At 42.8% G+C, this 20563-nt stretch overlaps 1 protein-coding gene across 1 annotated transcript in view; it reads right to left on the bottom strand.

Moving 5' to 3' along the window:
- The window catches only part of arhgef10la (Rho guanine nucleotide exchange factor (GEF) 10-like a), a 263737-nt gene that overhangs the window by 79155 nt on the left and 164019 nt on the right, over nucleotides 1–20563 (bottom strand). The window contains exon 20 of the mRNA XM_017716475.2: nucleotides 9506–9627. Within this exon, the coding sequence (XP_017571964.1) occupies nucleotides 9506–9627 (122 nt within the window). The remainder of the gene's footprint in view (nucleotides 1–9505; nucleotides 9628–20563) is intronic.

Below are 20563 nucleotides of genomic sequence, written 5' to 3'. Positions count from 1 at the left end.
CTGCCCATTATGATCTGCTCCGTCTTTTGGAGCATAGACGTATCTGCATATTCTAATTCATGTCTAGCATCCTTCACTCTGAATTTCGGTCCTCAAGATCCAACTGTTAATTACACTAATCCGTAGAGAGGTAGAGGGGAAACAGGGGCAGCAGGGAAAGGGGGTTAGAGCACCAGCAATTAATAACCCAAAGCACCCCTGATGAAGATACGGCGCTGTATGACTGCAGGTCTAGTTGGTGCTTCTCAAACATGCGCAGGCACTTTTCGGCGCCCCTGCTGTTTGCATGTTTGTGTTTGCCGGAGGGATCTGGTGCTGCAGAGGAGAGCGAGAGGGAGGGAAGCAGAAAAAGCGAGAGGGGAAGAGAGACGAAGTCGCTACAGCTCAGTGGAGACGTGTAAGGAAGAGCTTGTAATCCATGCTGTGGCATCTGTTCTTCACAGAGCGGAGAAAGAAGTCGATGGAATCTGGAGTTAAGAGAAGAGGAAAGTAATCTTCGTACGCGCCTGGATGGAGAAGTTGCATCATGACAGCCCTTGTAAAAAATCATATTGGGCCAAAATAAACAAGGGGAGCCTAAATCAATAGAGGGCAGGTACGGCGAGAGAAGGGCACCTTTCTCCGAGACATTGTTTGATCTATATTTCATGTCTGGTCATGCCGTGCCGTGCATGACCAAGGATCAGACCAAGATGTGTGGGTTTCTTCTTTTTCCCTTCTCCCTGTAGGAGCAACAGCTCCGAGTCATCAACATCGTAAATCAGTCCCTCTCCAAACGGCGTTATAAATAGACTCGCGCTATCGCTGGAGGTGCCACTCCGCTATCTCATCTGAAGCCGGCAGTCAGTCAGTCAGTCAGGCGGCAGGTTTGGGGGCTGCTGCTGGAGACGCGACACAACTCACTCAATCCTGGGAACATCAGCTCTACTGATGAGCCGGATAGCCTACTGGAGGGGCATGGACGAAGAACTCAATCACAAAACCAGACAACATAACACCGGAAAGGCCGATACTGACCGCAGCATATGCTGCAGTGATCCAGGCAGCAGGAAAATACAGCACAATGAGGTGGTACTAACAATAAAACTAATGAGCTACCAAGCAGTAGGACAGTCACGGTAATAAGCCACTTAGCATAACACAGCGGCTCAAAAACAACACAGCACTGGTTCTTACGGACCACGCAGAGAACAGAATACTCACTGAACAAACTAGCTGCAAAAATGCTCAGCCCGAAATAATTTATTAGTCCGAACCCAAATACGGTCCAACAACCGTCCCTCTGAACCCAACGCCCAACCCACGGCACTACGCTGTGAGACCAAACCAGGGCTGGGAGATTAAATGTCTTTATATCAAAATAACCATTTGAAAGGGAGCAACTTTCAGATCACAAGAGCTGCACATTTTATTATAACCTACATTATAAAATTTCACTTCACAAGTTTAAAGTGGGTTAAAGTTAGCTGTGGAACGTTAAATATGGAAAAGGGGACTTTTAGTTTGAAAGGACAAGTACTTCATGACATCACATGACCAGGATTTGTTACTATGATGTTGTTATTACCATGCATTCCAAATACCAGCTGAAATTAATGAGATAACTGGGATGTTTTTAGAGAAAAAAATATTTTATGGTTTTGTTTTTTTTTTAGATTTTACGCCATTTAAAACACATTAAAATCTTTGATCATGTTTAAGTAATAATTCCCACAGTAGGGGGTTAAAATCACGGAGCTTTTGAAACGCCTGTAGACGACTTAAACAGAAGCAGTCAAACACCCACACGCCACATAGATGACAACACAACCACAATTAACTGGTAGCCTGGCAAATTACGTTAAGTGTTTAAGCCTCAACCCAGATCTTCATTATATATGAATTATATACAACATTTTTCATTGTGAAAATTCACAATATACACACACACACACACACACACACACACACACACACACACAGAGCAGGCGTTAACATTCTACACTACAGACCAGTGGTGGCAGTGTGATGGTGCAGAGAGCAGTTTAGGTCCTTGATTCCCACTGAAGAATGTCTGAACAGCACAAAGAACCTGGACATACTTGCTGACCATTTCAACCTGTTCATGCACATTCAGATGGAGATACACGGATGATAATACTTCACGTCACAAGCCTTGCATTGTCACCAAAGGGTTCTTGGAAAGCCCTCATTGCTTTAGTGGCCTGCACAATCCCCAGATCTCAATCCCACCAAATATCTTTGGGATGAGGTGGAAAACCACCCAGCACAATCATCCGTGGATTTTACAACATTTCTCCACAACGCATCCAGAATAAACGTCTGAGAGAACTCAGGCTGTTCTAAAGAACAAAGCTGGAGAAACATAAAAATAGACAAGTGTACTTGAAGACTGTACTGGGTGGTTTGTAACCACAATACAGTGGGTTGCAAAAGTATTCATACCCCTTGAACTTTTCCATATTTTGTCACATTACAACCACAAACATAAATATATTTCACTGGAATTTAATGTGAAAGACCAACACAAAGTGGTATACAATTGTGAAGTGGAAAGAAAATTATACATGAATCAAAACATTTTTTACAAATAAAAAACTAATAAGTGCGACGTGCAAAAGTATTCAGCCCCCCTGAGTCAATACTTTGTGGAGCCACCTTTTGCTGCAATTACAGCTGCAAGTCTTTTAGGGTATGCCTCCACCAGCTTTGCACATCTAGTGACTGAAATTCTTGCCCATTCCTCCTTGCAAAACAGCTCAAGCTCAGTCAGATTGGATGGAGAGCGTTTGTGAACAGCAGTTTTGAGATCTTGCCACAATTCTCAATTGGGTTTAGGTCTGGACTCTGACTGGGCCATTCTAACACATGAATATTCTTTTTTTTAAAACCACTCCATTGTAGCTCTGGCTTTATGTTTAGGGTCGTTGTCCTGCTGGAAGGTGAACCTCCGCCCCAGTCTCAAATCTTTTGCTGACTCCAACAGGTTTTCTTCCAAGATTGCCCTGTATTTGGCTCCATCCATCTTCCCATCAACTTTGACCAACTCCCGGTCCCCTGCTGAAGAGAAGCACCCCCAGAGCATGATGCTGCCACCACCATATTTGACAGTGGGGATGTGTTTTCAGAGTGATGTGGCAGTGTTATTTCTCCGCCACGCATAGCGTTTTGCATTGTGGCCAAAAAGTTCTATTTTGGTCTCGTCTGACCAAAGCACCCTTCTTCCACATGTTTGCTGTGTCCTCAACATGGCTTCTGGCAAACTGCAAACGGGACTTCTTATGGTTTTCTTTTAACAATGGCTTTCTCCTTGCCACTCTTCCATAAAGACCACATTTGTGTAGTGCACGACTAATTGTTGTCCTGTGGACAGTTTCCCCCACCTGAGCTGTGGCTCTCTGCATTTCATCCAGAGTCACCATGGGCCTCTTGGCTGCCTCTCTGATCAGTGATCTCCTTGTTCGGCCTGTAAGTTTAGGTGGACGGCCTTGTCTTGGCAGGTTTACTGTGGTGCCATACTCTTTCCATTTCCGGATGATGGATTGAACAGTGCTCCGTGAGATGTTCAAAGCTTGGGAAATCTTTTTATAACCTAAGCCTGCTTTAAACTTCTCCAAAACCATATTCCTAACCTGTCTGGTGTGTTCTTTGGACTTCATGATGCTGTTTGCTCCCCAATATTCTCTTAACCAACATCTGAGGCCGTCACGGAGCAGCTGTATTTGTACTGAGATTAGATTACACACAGGTGGACCCTTTTGAGTCATTAGCAGTCATCAGGCAACTTCTGAATGCAATTGGTTGCACTCAGGGAAAAGGGGGCTGAATACTTTTGCACGTCGCACTTATTAGTTTTTTATTTGTAAAAAATGTTTTGATTCATGTATAATTTTCTTTCCACTTCACAATTGTATACCACTTTGTGTTGGTCTTTCACATTAAATTCCAGTGAAATATATTTATGTTTGTGGTTGTAATGTGACAAAATATGGAAAAGTTCAAGGGGTATGAATACTTTTGCAACCCACTGTATGTCTTTTAGCATTGTCGTACAGATTCGTCACGGTCACTAAAAATAATCAGCCCTAAGCGCTTTCAGGACTTGAAAAGGTCACTTGACCCAGCCACAGTAATGAATGCCAGAGTCACACTCCTCTGGTCTTCAAGTGTAAACCTAATTGGACAGTGTCACGATCTTCTACATCAATGTTAACATACTGGAAAAAACACTGTGTCTAAAGTGGTTCTTTTCAGCTCTGTATTTTAGACCTATTCCCAAAGATACCCAAAGACTCCCAAACTCTTTTTTAGCATGTCATCCTGCACTTCAAACCAGCCATGATGAAATCCCTCAGGTATTAAAAGCACTTTCAAATAAGAACTAAACAGAATAAGGAAACACAGTTTCCCCTCACACATCTTCACAGCTCTAGATATCTTTTTGTGCTGGAAGGAACCAAAGATATCCTTTCTTTCAAGGGTGAAGTAGATTTCTGGTGAAGTGCCTTTTCTAAAGTAAAGAGATGTGCTTTCAGTCTGTATGTGAGTAGAGCTCCACCAGGGCAGGTGGAAGGGAGTTGTATGGGTAAAGCAGCAATGCAAGGCCACACACTTGGACATTAAAGCCCTCACTGCTTTTCAGTTGCAGGAGATGTTGAGGTGTTGATATTGTCTTAATGAGAAATCCCTGGAGATCATTCAAATGACTCTAATTTAACAGAGAACAGCTGTTAAAGAGAGAACCCAGTGGGTTAATTGTTGCTATTAATGTCAAGATTTTTTAGGATCAGACATCATTTCTTAAATCTTTGGCAGGACTTGGGTCTGGATCAAAAAGCCTGTTATCTACTGTTAATAGATTAAGATCTGCGTTTTCCCTGCTTTGGTTAAAGTGGAATTTAAGCCTAATTTTGGATGTTTCAGCCACAGTAAGGCAAGTTGACATGTACTGTTATTTAAGGATGTGAGCTTTATCTGGTCACTGGTTCGTCTTGGTCAAGTTCAGGTCAGGCTCAGACAGAATTTTGTCAGACTACTGTCATGTTTAGATAGACGTTTGTTGGACTTCAGTTGAGTTCGGACACAATTTCATCAAACCTCAGTTGAGATTACGTACAATTTTGTCCGATATCTGTTGAGTTTGGACACAATATTGTCGGACTTCAGTCAAATTCAGACAGAATTTTCATATGAGTTTGACTTCATATGAGTTTGGATACAATTCTGTGGAGCTACAGTTGGAGTCTCAAGCTAAAACTGGAATCAGACAGAATATTGTCAGATTTTCGGCCGAGCTCGGACAGAATTTTGTCGGACTTCAGTCGGGATCAGACAGAATTTCGTGAGACTTCAGACTGTTTCAGACATAATTCTGTCTGACTTCAGTCAACTTTAGACAGAATTTTGTTAAAGATTAAAGAGATTGTTTTCTGGCAACAGTCAAGTTCAAACATAACTCTTCTGGAGTTTCAGAAAGAACTTTGTCCAACTACACCTGACAGATTTTCACTGGCAAACAGCCAGGTTTGGAATCTATACTTAACGCTGTGGGTTGGGTCAGCCTCGATCAGAGAATGTTCTTGTGAAGCAGCTTCCAGGAAAAGAGAAAGAAATGTTTAGAGGCTGCTGGCATGGAAAATTCAATCCTCCCAGGGGTAGTAGCATTTAGAAAGAATTTTGTCGGGCTACGTTCAGGTTCAGACAGAATACAACTGGCCTATATCCAGGTATAGATTCTAAACTTGATGCAGCAGAATGGGTCGGATATGGCCTGATAATGTTCCCAGACTGTTTCAATTCCAGATCAAAAATTATGATTAAAGCTCTTCAATGGACACATAATGATGTAACAGAACATCACACTAAAAGCAAAGGACTAGCAATCAGGCTGTCCTCTGGATGTGTGAATTTAAATTCTGTGAAGCATTATTAAAATCTTGGCAGGTTCAGAAGTGGGGCACATCTTCCCTGTTGGACTAGCTGAGGGATGGAAAGAGATCTGCAGCAGCAACGACAACCCTGTCATCAATTATCTCTTATTCCTACCAAGTCCGCCTACAAGCAGAATAATGCTTACAGGCAAATAGAATCCATGGACCTCAGGTGACCTCCAGATGCTCAAGCTACATTATTCAACGTCGTTGAGTTTAATTTTAATGTGCTTCTTCCAACAGGCAGTGCCCTAAAGTGGCTTTCCAGAAATGTGGGTCTAGCCCCCAAGTGAGAGTCAAGGGCTACAATAGCAGGAAAAGCTCCCTGGAGGGATGGATGGATGGATGGATGGATGGATGGATGGATGGATGGATGGATGATTGATTTATTGATGACAATACTGAAAAACATATGTGCAGATATTGGTACTGAAATAAAGTGTCCAGGTGTGGAGTGTCCAGATGTGCCAGATGGGCAGTAGGGGTCACAGAAACTGTGATATGTACCGTAAGGCGTCCACATGTGCAGATGGATAGAACACACCTATGATTTGGCCCTAAGAACATGACAGAAGTCCCAAAAAGAAACCACTCTCAACTGTGCTGCACTGGATACAAGGAATAAACGTTTACAAGGAAGGGATCACATCATCACTTGGCTCATAAAGAGGAAAAACCCAGGACATAAAACGACTGTCAAAAATCTGGTGGACCAGCTCCCGAGTGGCGCAGCCGCCTAAGCGTTGGCCCTATTATCGATCCCTGTTGATGCTACAGCCGTTCCATGGCTGGGAGTCCAAGAGAGCATGATTGATCTCACTCTCTCTGGATGGGTAGGGTGACCCCCCGTCTCCCCCATCACTCAACATGAGGCTAGTCAGTGCAGGCATCAGCTGATGTAACAGATCTGGCGGTTGGCGCTTTCCTCCGAACACGTTCAGCTGTCCGAGATGGGGTGGCGCTTCACAGGTCTCGGAGGAAGCCTGCGCTAATTTCCGCCTATTATTGACCTCTGCTTTAGAACTAGAAGAGGAAATGGCTGGGCACATTTGGCTATAATTTTTAAAATGTTGGTCTTCAGTCTTGGTTTAACATCCCTACAACACAGAAGTTCCCCTTCCCTGCACTGATGGATCCACTGCCAAGTCAGGCAGCTTACAAAGCTAGAGAAAGAAATGTTTCAAGGCACTGGCAAGGAGAAACTCAAGCTTCCCAGTGGCAGCAGCAGGCAGGGGGTGAGTTTGGAGCCTGAAAAAGAAGGAGGTGGGAGAGGGAAGAAGGGAGAAAAAAAGAGAGAGAGTGTGATAGAGAGGGTGTAGACGACTTAAGTCTTCCCTCCAGCCTCTTCTGCATGGAGGGATTACAGTCATTCATTCTAAACCCACCTTCTCGCCAGAAGAAGGTGCACCTTCCACAAGCCTGGCTCACAGTAATCCTCACTTACCTCCTCAGTAAAGACACAGACATACAAACCGTCATTCATAATGTCACTGTCTGCCCCTCACTAGAGCAGATTCCCACAGCAAACTGGTAGCGATGACCCCAACCACCACAGAATCCATGCTGGATGTGGCCTTATTTGAGGTGCTACACGTTAGGGATCATTTTCAAATCTTTCAGTCATGAATGCAGCATGTAGTGGATTTGTTAACTGGCTCAGGTCCCTTCATGCTCTTCAGAGGAAACGGCGGCGTCCAGCTTGCACATATAGTAAAACAAGCTTGGATACACCCGCTCAGCAGAAGCCTCACTGTACGTTGACTGTTCTAAAGTACTAAACACATATATGGAATTCTGCAGTGGCAAATAAGGTACATTATTTAAAGTATCCCGAAAGTGTCGCTTTGCCTTGATGCATCTTTCTACACTACTGGGCTTTCGCCTCAAGCAGCTTTGTGAGGTGCCATCTGTGCTTTTCCAACAGGCTTGAAAACATATCTGACTACATTTGGGAGGGCAGAGGAGAGGGGTGTAAGAAAGGGCACTGTATATATTCATATGTATATATATATATATATATATATATACACACACACATCGATAGAGGATAACATCATAACCACCTCCTTGTTTCTACACTCACTGTCCACTTTATCAGCTCCACTTACTGTATAGCTGCACTCTGTAGTTCTACAGTTACAGACTGTAGTCCAGGTTCCAAATTTGCTCCTCCAGCTGTTTTTATTAGTACCACTTACTTTTCCAGCCTTTTGCTGCTCCTGTTCCAACTTTTCTGATATGCGCTGCTGCCGTCAAGCTCTAAACAAGTTAATGTTTTTCAGGAAATGGTAAAATGTCTCACTTTCAACATCTGATACGTGTTCTGTTATATATGGGTCTACTATATTTACAAATTATTGCATTCTGCTTTTATTTACATTTATTTATATTTTACACAGCATCCCAACATTTTTGGATATATTGTGAATATTACTTCATACGCTAGCCTGTTATGAGCTGTCCATAACCGTGGTCTAATATGTTTAGTACGTGTCCCACTGCACAATCCTTGCCCTATATATAAATATATATATATATGTTTCTATATATAAAACTGTATTGCCTGAAAAACCAGTACGAAAAACAGCTTTAATGTTATCGCCTCTGCTCTCTCCGTGGTCACAAGACTTTGGACCAAACTTTACTACATACTGAGTCAAAAGTCACAGGACAGGTTTTATTTTATTTTTTATTTTATTATCGACTTTTATCTAAAAAAAAAAAGAATAAACGGTGTCCCGTGACTTTTGACTCACCCTGTATATTCGCCTTAGAAACCGAAGTCAAGCATTTAAACACACGTCTTTGGATGGAAACGTCGAGAAGATTATGAAAACACACGATTCAATCAGGTGTGTCTGAAATTGTGTCTGAAAGCAGTGATGCTGAAAACGTCTTGGCCGAGGTTGCGACTCCCGCAGATGGAAGCCTCCCTCGGCCCTCACTTCCTGTCTGTGGAGGTGCAGCAATGAAGCCTAATCTAATGCCAGCCTATTGATTTATGCTCGGGTGTCCCACGGTCATTAAGGTAATTGCATGATCACTTTATAACATCCTCCCCCCAGTGGCAGCGGTAATTTGGCACCTCAACCTGTTATGCCAGGGCAAGTCCCATAACCATGTTAGGACTGAAAATCTAGTCCAGAATATCGTCTTCCAGACAGTACAAATTGATTTTGCACCTTTTTGACTGACTCCGAAACCCTTTTAGGCTGTCTCTTACCCGGGTTCGCAGTTTGATCTATGAAAGGCCCACCAGTCTTAACAGCCACTATCGATCGCCGCTCCCTTCCTCCATCAAGCTGGACTTGAGAAGGTTCTGTGTCCCCTTATAATTTCCCAATGTTCTTGCTCTCACTTTTACAGGCTGTGGTCCGACCGCACCTCCAGAGGTTGGGCGCACAAGAATTTCAATTTCCTCAGGTGAGAAGCGGCTGAATGCGGTACAGTGCAACTCTTTTTCTTGAGGCCATTCGTCTCGAACACAAGAACCATAACTTTCCAATCCATTAAAAGTTAAGAAAGTTTGACTTAAACTTACGAAGCTTGGGAATTTGATATTAGCAATTGCTAACCTTGCGGTCCTGAGCTTTTGAGGTAAAGACCGGCATACGGCAGGCCAGCAGTGGACACCAGAAGGGGGTCTTCGTTCTTCCATCATCTTCTGCAGGGATCCAGCCTGGTGTGTTCTCCTCCCCTTGAAAGAGAGAATGTGAGGTTAAAATACACAGAATAAACACCTCTATAGCAGAGCAGTTAGAAAACTTCTGAAACAAACGAAACCATTAATCAGACGAGAAATACTGAATCTCCATCGCTTTATAGGCAAAGTACTTTTGCAGAAACAAGACATTTGTTTTGGTGAAAGTGGTGTTTACATCAATGTACAACACAAGCAGCAAACAAATCTATACAATGCACTACAAAGGAAATATGTTTTATGATAGCAGAAATTTCCATTTTGGGTCCTTAGCATTTGTTAGTGTTACAATTTATTGAGATTTAAAAATGAAACAACAAATTATTTTAACAATTTCACATTTTTGAGCTTCAAATTATCAATTTCGGTTTTTAAATGACTCATATTGAACTTCAAGCACCACAGAAGAGCTCGTCCCCACAGTCGTGTGTGAAGCTGAGGCCATAGTTTGAATAAAAAAAACTTTTATCTGCAATTTTAATTACAATAATCTCTACACGACTATGAAATATATGATTTAAATAACATTAATAAAACAAAAGCCAAATCAATATTATAAACTATAGAATAAAAGTCCCCCAGGAGTCGAGTCACTGGTGTTACTGCGTCTCTTATTCTGAAATAAAAGTCACGCCGATGACGTCACTCGACCTCCTTTGACCTGTTTTCTGAGGATTTATGGAGAAAAGCTCATGGTGAGTCCACTGTGTCTCTCAGTTCTCAGAGATCTTCTCATTCAGCTCATGATCTCATATGAAGCTTCTAGCTGACGTCACTGGTGTGACCGACTTTATTCTGAGGTCACTGTGAAACAATAGAAACACAAATGGATTAAATTCCATATTTTAGTGGACGTTCCCTGATGGACAGCGTGTGGTTTGATGTTCAGTAAAATGCGTTGATCATTAAAAACGTCTCTGGTGTTTCCTTTATTATGAGGAGCACCGATGACGGTCAGTAGCACCAGAGACTCCTATGGAGGACAGAAGAGTGGACGTTTCTATAGAGAGGCCCGTTTCCAAACGCATCCAAAGTGAGTGTGCAGATACGTGCTGGATCTTTGTCGGTCATGCAGTGAATTCTCAAATCGGAAGAGCTGCAATCTGTTTAAAAATCACAGCCTGCATGATCAAAACCGTTGTCTTACATTTTAAATGAGAACTTTAACCTCATAACACAGCCTGCGAACCGACGGTAGGTGGACCAATCGGTGGCGACCAAACCTCCATGTGTTGTGACATCACAATCACGGCTTACTGGCCGTCTTGCACACATTCAGGGATCAAGGCTCAAGGCAGAAAAACGGCCTGAACATTAATTTATAACAAACTAATCGCAATTCAAATCGTAGTTGAGATTTCAGTCAGAAAAATTGCAACTGGATATGATCCCCAATCGTTCGGCCCCGGCTCATCCCTAAAAGATTACCTGAGACACCTTGAATGATGTACAGCTGTATGCAAAAGTTTGAATACCCCTGATCAAATCACGTTTGGATGATCATCACGTCCTCTTCAGGGAACAAAATGAAATAAATTAAATATAATTTCAGTGAGTCCAGTGTACACCAATCAGGCATAACATCAGGAGCACCTTCTATGCCCATTGTCCACTTTATAAGCTCCACTGACCGTATAGCTGCACTCTGTAGTTCTACAGTTACAGACTGTAGTCCATCTGTTTCTCTGATACTCTGTTACCCTGTTCTTCAGTGGTCAGGACCCCCATGGACCCTCACAGAGCAGGTACTGTTTGGGTGGTGGGTCATTCTCAGCACTGCAGTGACACTGACATGGTGGTGGTGTGTTAGTGTGTGTTGCGCTGGTACGAGTGGATCAGACACAGCAGTGCTGCTGGAGTCGCAGTTAGTGCCTGACTTGTCATATCTGAAAAATACATAAGCTACCTGAAAGAGGTGACCTGAGGGCGTCAGGCACCATCCAGCATCCATCAGTCAGCAGGTTAATTTAGCTCTCCATATTTCTTTGCTCAAAGATCAAACACGGTTATTATTGTGCTCTTTATTTTTGCCAGACGTCCTGCTTTATGTCTTGGTTTTTGGAATTGGAATCGAAACTTGTTGTGTGGAATCAACACAACACACTGACACCAATGACCAGTCCTCTCTCTCACACAGCTGTCACCGAAATGTTAAAGCTCTTCACCGATATTTCCGAATATCGTGTTCTAGGATGTCACCAACGTACTCAACCTAACAGCTCTTTGAACAGAACATTCAGAACATTTAGTGTGATTTTGCACATTTGAAAAATGGGTCAAACTTGGAAACTTCCACAAGAACATTCAAACAAGGACACAAAACCACATATGTGACCAAAACACAAGCCATGGGCTCTACAGTATCCTCTGGTGAAGTATGAAGTTCAGATAGTTCATAGATTTATTTTTAAATATGAGAATAAGGTTAGAAAGAGAAAACAAATTATAAAAAAATCAAAGTTACCATATAACTCTAAACTTTCATGACCATATGGAAAAAAGAAATCAATCTTATATATAATACTATTGGCTCGTTCCTACACTCTCAGAAATAAAGGTTCTAGACTGTCTCTGGGTCAGTTCCCCTCCTGTCACTGGGGTGAGACCCTCAAGGTTCCATCTCAGTCCCTTTACTCAGGGAACATAACTGAACCATAATCCACTGAAATGATCTGTTCTAAGCTGGACTGACTCCACACACCCTGCCTCGCCTCGCCTCGCCTCCAGGCTTTTACTCTACTGCTCTGTTTTAAAACATTCGGTTATGAAAAGGAACAAATACCAACTTTTCACCTGGAGAACCTGATTTAAGCTCCACAATCAGACCTTAGAACCACTGCTGGAGCTTTGAGGGAACATCTACACTGTTTGTACCTGGATGAAGGAAAAACGTTCCTGAACAGAACCTTCATTTGTAACACTGTACTCTGCATGGCCGTTGACTAATCGGTGCTGCTCTAGAAGCGGATGCCCAGAGAGCTTCCAGGCAAATGAACCTTCTTGAGAAGCAACACTTCGCCAGGTGTCCGTCTCAGCATGCAAACCAGCAACCTCTGGCTTTCAATTAATGAAGTCTAAACTCCGGCGGCACCAGCTACCTACGACTCTCCTCTCCAGCCGCTTTGACAGGTGTTTTCATTTATAAAGGCGCAAGGCCCAAACCTGCCAGCATCCATTCAGCACATCCGTAATTACCCATCATGAGTAACTAAAATGTTATTGTGCCTGCAATTAAACAGCTTGCGTTCATTTACTCCCTGCGTCTTTCCACGTGCATCAACATGCAATCAGCAACAGACATAACAATCAGAGGAATCCAAAATAAAAAGAAAAACAAGATCGTAGGATTTTAAACGGCTCATTTGGCCCGAAGGTGTGGAGAGCGCACCACTTCGTTTGACAGGAGATTGTTGGGTCATCTCGCTGAGGTCGGAGAGGCAGACGTGGCGGAAGACTTAAGGGCCAATTAGCTTGAGTTTAGTCTAGCCGTTCTGTTCCGGTTTAGATGGGTTTCATTTAGGACGTTGTGCACTACAGTGCAAAAGTGTCAATTTACAGAGTCTACATATCCGTGTAAGGGGGTTTAATGGGCTACACACCCTTAGGGGAAGTTTACACTTTGACTTCGGTATCTTTTCTACATCTCTCGCTCATCTAAAGTCAGTCTGATATCAACACAGTGAACGCACTGCATCAACAAACCATGGTGCAAGTTATGTAATGCAGCAGTTTTGTAATAATTACATTATTACATTAAGACATTATTTACACTGTATCTGCCAGCTGCGTCACCGTAACCGGTTTCAGCTTTAAACCAGTCTGTAATGTGACAGAACAGCAGACGCCCCTTATAACATGGAACTTTACTGACATTAATTAAATGTGTTGCATTTCTTCCAAATAAATTTCTGTATTACCGCTCCTTTATTACATAGTAACTACATAGTAACTACACAGGAACTGTCCACTTATTTTAAAAGGTAACTAACACTGCACTACAGGAAAGTTCCTGTGTAGAAGATCCACCTGTGTAACTATATAGGCTGCAGTTCTGTAGCTCCACTGTAACACTGACTAAATCATCAGTAGTTAGTGTTGTTGCGTATGTTATTCATGTGTAACTACACAGTTATTAGAGACACTTGATATAAAGTGGGACCCACATTTCTTCATCCACATGTTTCTTCATGTGTATACATATAACCTATGCTATATATAACATATGCTGTTGAGGCTCACTGGCTGTGTTTAAATGCAAAGATTTCTGCCAGTCTGATTCAATAAAATCTGATTACAGATTCAGACTGAGGTGTTTATACACACTCTACTCAACAATCTCATAAAAACCTCCATTTACAGTCACACTATAAGTAATCAGATCCAAACTGATTTGTACAGAACCACTTAGTGTAGACGTTACCATAACAACCAGCATCCCGTCCAGCATCAGTCCAGTCCAGAGTGAGATAAGCAGCAGTGAGCAGTGCTTGTGTTTGAAATTACTTTAAAATGATGTCAGACTCAGGAAAACGTCACATGATTTATTTTAATGTGGCCACCATATTTGGGACAAACGTAACTAGAGGTTCACATGGCCGGCAGTAAGTCAGACTTGTTCTCAGTGAGAGTTGGACTCCGTCAGGGCTGCCCTTTGTCACCGATTCTATTCATAATTTTTATGGATAGAATTTCTAGGCGCAGTTAGGGGATGGAGGGTGTCCGGTTTGGTGACCTCAGGGTCACATCGCTGCTGTTTGCAGATGATGTGGTCCTATTGGGGACATCAGGCTGTGAACTTCAGCTTTCACTGGATCGGTTTGCAGCCGAGTGTGAAGTGGCCGGGATGAGAATCAGTACCTCCAAATCCGAGGCCATGGTTCTCACGCGGGAAAGGGTGGAGAGCCCTCTCTGGGTCGGGGATGAGCTCTTGCCTCAAGTGGAGGAGTTTAAGTATAGTAAGTATATAGTTTAAGTTTAAGTATAAACGAAGATCTGGATGCATTTTCAGTGAGTTGAGACGAGTTTCTGGGCATGTATTGATGGAGGTGCATGGAGAGGACACATGCATCTCCCATCAAAAACTAAAGAAGCGGATTTCAGCTATGAAACATGTCTCGGCTGATTGACTGCATCTGTGATTAATCCATTGCTTTACACGGGTCTACGAAACATATTTTGAGCCTAATGGCGTAAAATCTGCTGCTCTGCAAGTCCCTCTTTCAATAGATTCGTCCAAGTAATTAGTCTTTTAAGCTAAAAGCTTTGATACAAAGTAAGTTTCTCCTGGGTAAAGACACGTGCAAACTATAAAAGTGCCACACAGAGAGAACGAGACAGGGCTGCTGAAGGACACAGTAAAACGGGGAAGCTTTAAAGCACACACAGAAAAAAAAACAAACAATCTTTCGGACTATCCTTCCAAATGATGGCGTGACTCAGATCAAGCCCAGAGACGACTGGAGTTCAAAGCATTGCAAATATGCACTTCCTCTTCAAAATGATTGCCTAATTAATGTCTGTATTAAAGGTTTCCTTGGTGTTGCCGAATATGACAACCGCATCACTGCCCTTCATTTGACCTTACAGTCCTGAGTCACAATAACCTCAATTTGAAAATATTATTTTTTTACTGTGCACAGCTAAAGTCTTAGCACTGGAATGCAGATTTCACTGCTCTTGATCTCATTGGTGAAGTTATTTTAGAGCAAGTACTGAACGCAGGAAGAATGCAAACTAATTTTCTTTGCTTTGCATCTTCAATTCACTGCCATAGATACAGAGGTGGACGAAGAACACAAACCATGTACTGAGTTAAAGTCGAGACCCCCAAGGTAAAATATTCCTCCAGTAAAAGTAGAAGTTCCTCCCTTTAGACCTCCACTGGAGTAAAAGTACTAAAGTATTTCCCTTCAAATGTACTTAAGTATAAAGTAAAAGTACTAAAAGAGGAATTCTGGCTCTGATGTCCTGTTATCATTTTTATAACCAGACTGGCTTCATGAACTCATTTCAGGTGAAAGTCCTCCAGCGTCTCTCTTGGTAAACCAGTCTTTTAATAGAACGTCATTAATTAGTGACGCTGACGTCTATTAAAATGATCAGAAGCACAAAACACTGAAGGTAAACAGTTTCCATCAGGGAGAACCGAGTGGCTCTGAAATCACTTTTTACACACAAGCAAAGTTTCAGTTTCAGATTTATTTACAACTTAGTTCCAAGTTTAAGTTGAATAAAAACTGGCTTTAAACTCAGGATCACAGATGAGCTCCTTTACCATGTTGATCTGTAGGCGTCTGTTCATAAACATCAACCAGCCCAAACTCATTTACTATAAAATGAACTGGTGTTTGTAGAAATTCAGAAAAAAGCCGCGTCAGTCTCGACTGCATATGTGGACATATTTCTATATTGAGCTCTATTTACACAAAGTTAGGTTAGTTCATCATTTATGTTGAACAGACTCTCCCAAAGTTTTACGCTGCTGCGCTGACGTTGAACCGCGTGCTGCACTGGGTCGGTATGACCAACAGGTCAAAACCAGCTCTAAACAAAGTGACCGCTGGGCCCTGATTGGTGCTCTGGCTTTGCGCTTCTTTCGTTTTGACATGTTACGTTTTTATACACACAGAAACCAAAAGGAACGACAGATTTCTCAAAATGTAGGAGGAAAAAGTCGGATATTAGACTCTGAAATGTAGTGGAGTGAAAGGAAAAAGTCCAGAATGGAGAAACTTCAGTACAGATACACCAAAAATACTAAAGTACAGAAACTAATTACATTTACTCAGATACTCAGATACTCAGGTACTGTCCAGCACTGCATAGATACAAGTCACTGTAATTTCGTGCCTCATATTTATACACAACTGCAGTGTGTGAATTTAAGCCACAGGGGCTGCTGGCTCTGTATTTAGCGAAGAACAGAAGAGTCATCATTCAAATGGAAGTGAAGGAAGGACACTGCGATGAAGATCTATTTCACATGCTTCGCTGCCTGACCTGCGGATACTGAAGCATGTCATGACTGCTCTCTTGTTACATAATGGTAAGGACCTGCTGAGGTTCATCTGAAAGCATTTCAAAAAGGTGGTACTTGTGAATAACTGCAAAGCTACAAAGCTAATGTAGATCCAGAAAGCTTAGAACATCACGCAAACTGCATGTACATATAGATTTCTTTGTTTAGGAACTGAGGAGACGCTGCTGTAGCTCTGACAGTGAGATGTTTTCTGTTCTTGTCTGATTCAGGATTTCAGCTGATCGTCAGTTTCAGGGGCTCATTTATCTTATCTGTCATTTCATACTGCGCCAAATGTTCTCAGTGGTGACCGGTCTGGACTGCAGGCAGGTCAGTTTAGCACCCGGACTCTTTTAATATGGAGCAGTGCTGCTGTAATACATGCAGAATGTGGTTTGACATTGTCCTGCTGAAATAATCAAGGCCTTCCCTGAAAAAGACGTCGTCTGGACGGCAGCAGATGTTGATAAAACATGTTTATATCAATCAGCTTTAATGGAGCCTTCACAGATGAGCACGTCACCCAGGCCATGTGCACTAATGCCCCCTAAACCATCATGAATACTGGCTTTAGAACTGAGCACTGATAACAAGCTGAGGGGTCTTCAGCCCGGAGGACACAGTGTCCATGATTTCCTAAAGGAATTTCAAATGTTGATCCGTCGGACCGCCGGACGCTTTTCCACTTCCTCTCAGTCCATTTAAATGAGCTCAGGCCAGAGAAGGTGGCAGCGTTTCTGGATCCTGTTTATATTTGGGTTCTTCTTGTGTTTTAGAGCTTTAGCAACATTTGTGGATGCAGTGATGAACTGTGTTCACAGTCGTGTTTTCCGAAAAATGGGCAAATTCTTTTCAATGAACAATGCATTTTCTCAATTTCAACATTGGATAAGTTTCTTATTTTCAATTAAATATTGGGTTTAAATGATTTGCATATCATTTCATTTTGTTTTTATTTTGCACAGCGTCCCAATGTTTTTGGAAATGGAGTTGTACAAATGACATGTGAGTGCATTTTAAATGCACATTTTCCAAAACCAAAGCAACAGAATGACCTTTTGCATGGCTGATAAAGGACAAAGCGCATGTGCAGCTATTTGACGTGCAGGTCACTGTGACGTGCAGCAATTCAGAGCATTTCAAGTAAGAAAGTCTGTCCGCGTCTCTCCTTTCACTTTTCACTGGAAAACTAAAGCTGATCTTCAAGGATTTCAAACAGCTCTAATAAAAGTCCCGATGTTCTGAAGTCCTCAGCCGTTTGCGAACTCGGCTGTCCGGCACTCCGGTTTCTTTTCCTCGGCGCTGTTACTGATGCATCCACAGCACAGACAACAAGAAAAGTTCATGTATTTTCCTGACCTACTGGAGCAGTTAATCCCTCCAGCTCACCAGCCTCCCTTTATCCATTCGCCAAACCAAAACCACCGTCTGCACAAACACGAGCACTCCGTAATTATATAAACGCCAGCTGATCCCTGACCTCATCATGCATCGTGCCCTTCAGAGGGATTGGGAAAGGGACATGGGTCAAGGCAACAGAATCCAGGCTGTCCGTCAGCGCTCGTGGGTCAGCGGGTCTGCTAATTCCCACCGCACCTGAACGCTCTCTGACTTTCTTTGGCAAATTATTCACTTAGCAGAACTAGCGTGCCTTAATTTTGTGCTCCTCGCTGATTTTCGAGTCAGGGAAGCTATAAATCCTCAAAGCACAATCGGACCGCGTCCGACGTTCTGGCCAAGGAATACGAGATATCACCCGCTAGTGACAGTGCGGTGACCACTCATGCTAACCTTTAGCTCTTTAAAACATATTAATGCTAAGAAATAATGGGCGCTGCGCCGCGCACCAATGATAAACACACAATGCCGAGGTGCTGGACTGAACCAGGCATTAATGAGAGATGGACAGGAGTCCTAGCCCAGCTGCCCGGGTGCAGCGAGGCCTAGCGGCGCTAATGAATCAGTTATAATGCATTCTGTCCGCGTAAAACCCCGGTGCCCTGGCCAGCGCACGGCGCTAAGCCAGCCAGCTCTACTCAGCCAAGCCCTCTCCCTCGCTCCATCGCTAATAACACAGCCGCCGTCCTCCTGCCTAATGTCGTGTCAGAGAAACGCGAGCCGCTTAGCCGTGGATAAGCAAACAAGAACGCGTCTGGTCAGGGGGGACTGCGGTTTAACTGGGAGGTACACGGCTATAGGTACAATCAGAGTGAGAGGGAGAGAGGGAGAGAGGGAGAGAGGGAGAGAGGAGGGGGTGCAAGAAGAAGAGGAAGGAGGAAAAGAACAGCAGAAAACTGAGAGAATGAGAAACTCACATCAAGTATCTGCAGGAAGCAGTTGTGGGTTTAGGAACTGAAACAAGCACAGAGGTTCAAGCTAAATCAGAACATATACATTCACACATAAATATAAAACCTCGTATCTCCAGAATGGGAGCTTTACAGGAGAAGTCACTGGAACCAGAAGGTTGAACAAGTCATTTTGGGCCGTTACTTTTAGTCCATTCATCATGAAATGTCTATACAATGTGAGGAGTAACAGGCATTTTCAAATTATGTCAAAACTGAAACACGTCGATTTTTTTTTTTTTTTTCTGGTTCCATTGACTTACATTAAAATGAAAGTAGCTTTTTTCCCCTCTCCTGTAAAGTTACCATTTTAGGGCTTTCAATGATGATTTCAATATAAAAATGGCTTCACCATCATTAAAAACCATCATGTCTCAGTCAATAGCCTTTGGAAGCATTAAAACTCTTCAGATGTCTGGTTCCTATCACCACTACTGACTCTTTTACACACACACACACATTGGAACTATAGTTTTTATAATTTTACTGTAAGTCAATGGAACCAGACGTCTTTCCACGTCATTTTGGGTTGTTTCTCTCGGTCCATTCATCATGAAATTTACCCACAATATAAAAGGCAACAGGCATTTTCAAATTAGGAGAAAAACTGAAAAATGAAAATGGAGATACAAGGTTTTCTTCCAACAACAGTGATATAAAACCCTAACAGGTGTAGACTAGCTGGTCGTTTTGGATAGTAAATAAAAAGGCTTGTGTTGGAGACACTGGAACCTGGTTCTTATCACCATCACTGTAAAGAAATCTGACTCAGTAAGTTTCTTTACAATGAGCCATTTTCCATCAAACCAGTCTGGATGACTTTCTTTACACTTCAACAAATGAATTATGCAGAAATTCTGAGAAATTGGCTGAATCCTCCAACTGTCTCCACCAGCAGCTCATGCCAGCCACACAGCAGAGCGTTGCTGATTCTAGGTGTTGTGTGTGTAGAGACTGCCTGACTCTGACTTTAGCATCAATATTCATATATTATTCACATCTGCAGAAATAAAAACCATCCGCTGCACGCTCAGTGGCATCTCGCCCCTGTGTGATTCTTTGATAAAGGGCTTTATTCATTAAGGACTGTTATGCTGCTCCGGCACTCATCCTGTCTTTTAGAGTCATTTTGTGCCCTGCTGCTCCACTGCGATGCTATTTAGTGGTATAATGTAGCTACGCACTACACCGTCCTTTGGGTTCTCATGTACAGTAGACTATTGCTGCCAACCACAGCGGCAACAACTATTAAAGCCCTTCCGCTCTGGCCCCCCAACCCTGGGAAACAAATAAATGGCTTTTTAATACCCACTGAATACATAATGAAGTACATCTATCACGAGCGCAGTTGCAGTCAGCCTCCAAGGGAGGCTGTAGAGGGCTGATCAAGCAGCCTTACACTTTGATTCATTCAGCTAAAGTGCCTTGGCCTCTTGATTAGCGCCAAATGGTGTCCTAGCACTAGCCGCTAGCAATGAAAGACCCAGCTGCTGCGGCCGCTCAAGCCTGTGACGGTGGACGACTCCACAATGACAAAAGTGCAAACGCCCCGGTTTTAATTACCAGC

The sequence above is a fragment of the Pygocentrus nattereri genome, chromosome 21 (assembly GCF_015220715.1).
Source record: "Pygocentrus nattereri isolate fPygNat1 chromosome 21, fPygNat1.pri, whole genome shotgun sequence".
NCBI classification, from domain to species: domain Eukaryota; kingdom Metazoa; phylum Chordata; class Actinopteri; order Characiformes; family Serrasalmidae; genus Pygocentrus; species Pygocentrus nattereri.
Note: the sequence above shows the minus strand (reverse complement) of the source record. Positions and strands in the feature narration are given on the sequence as shown.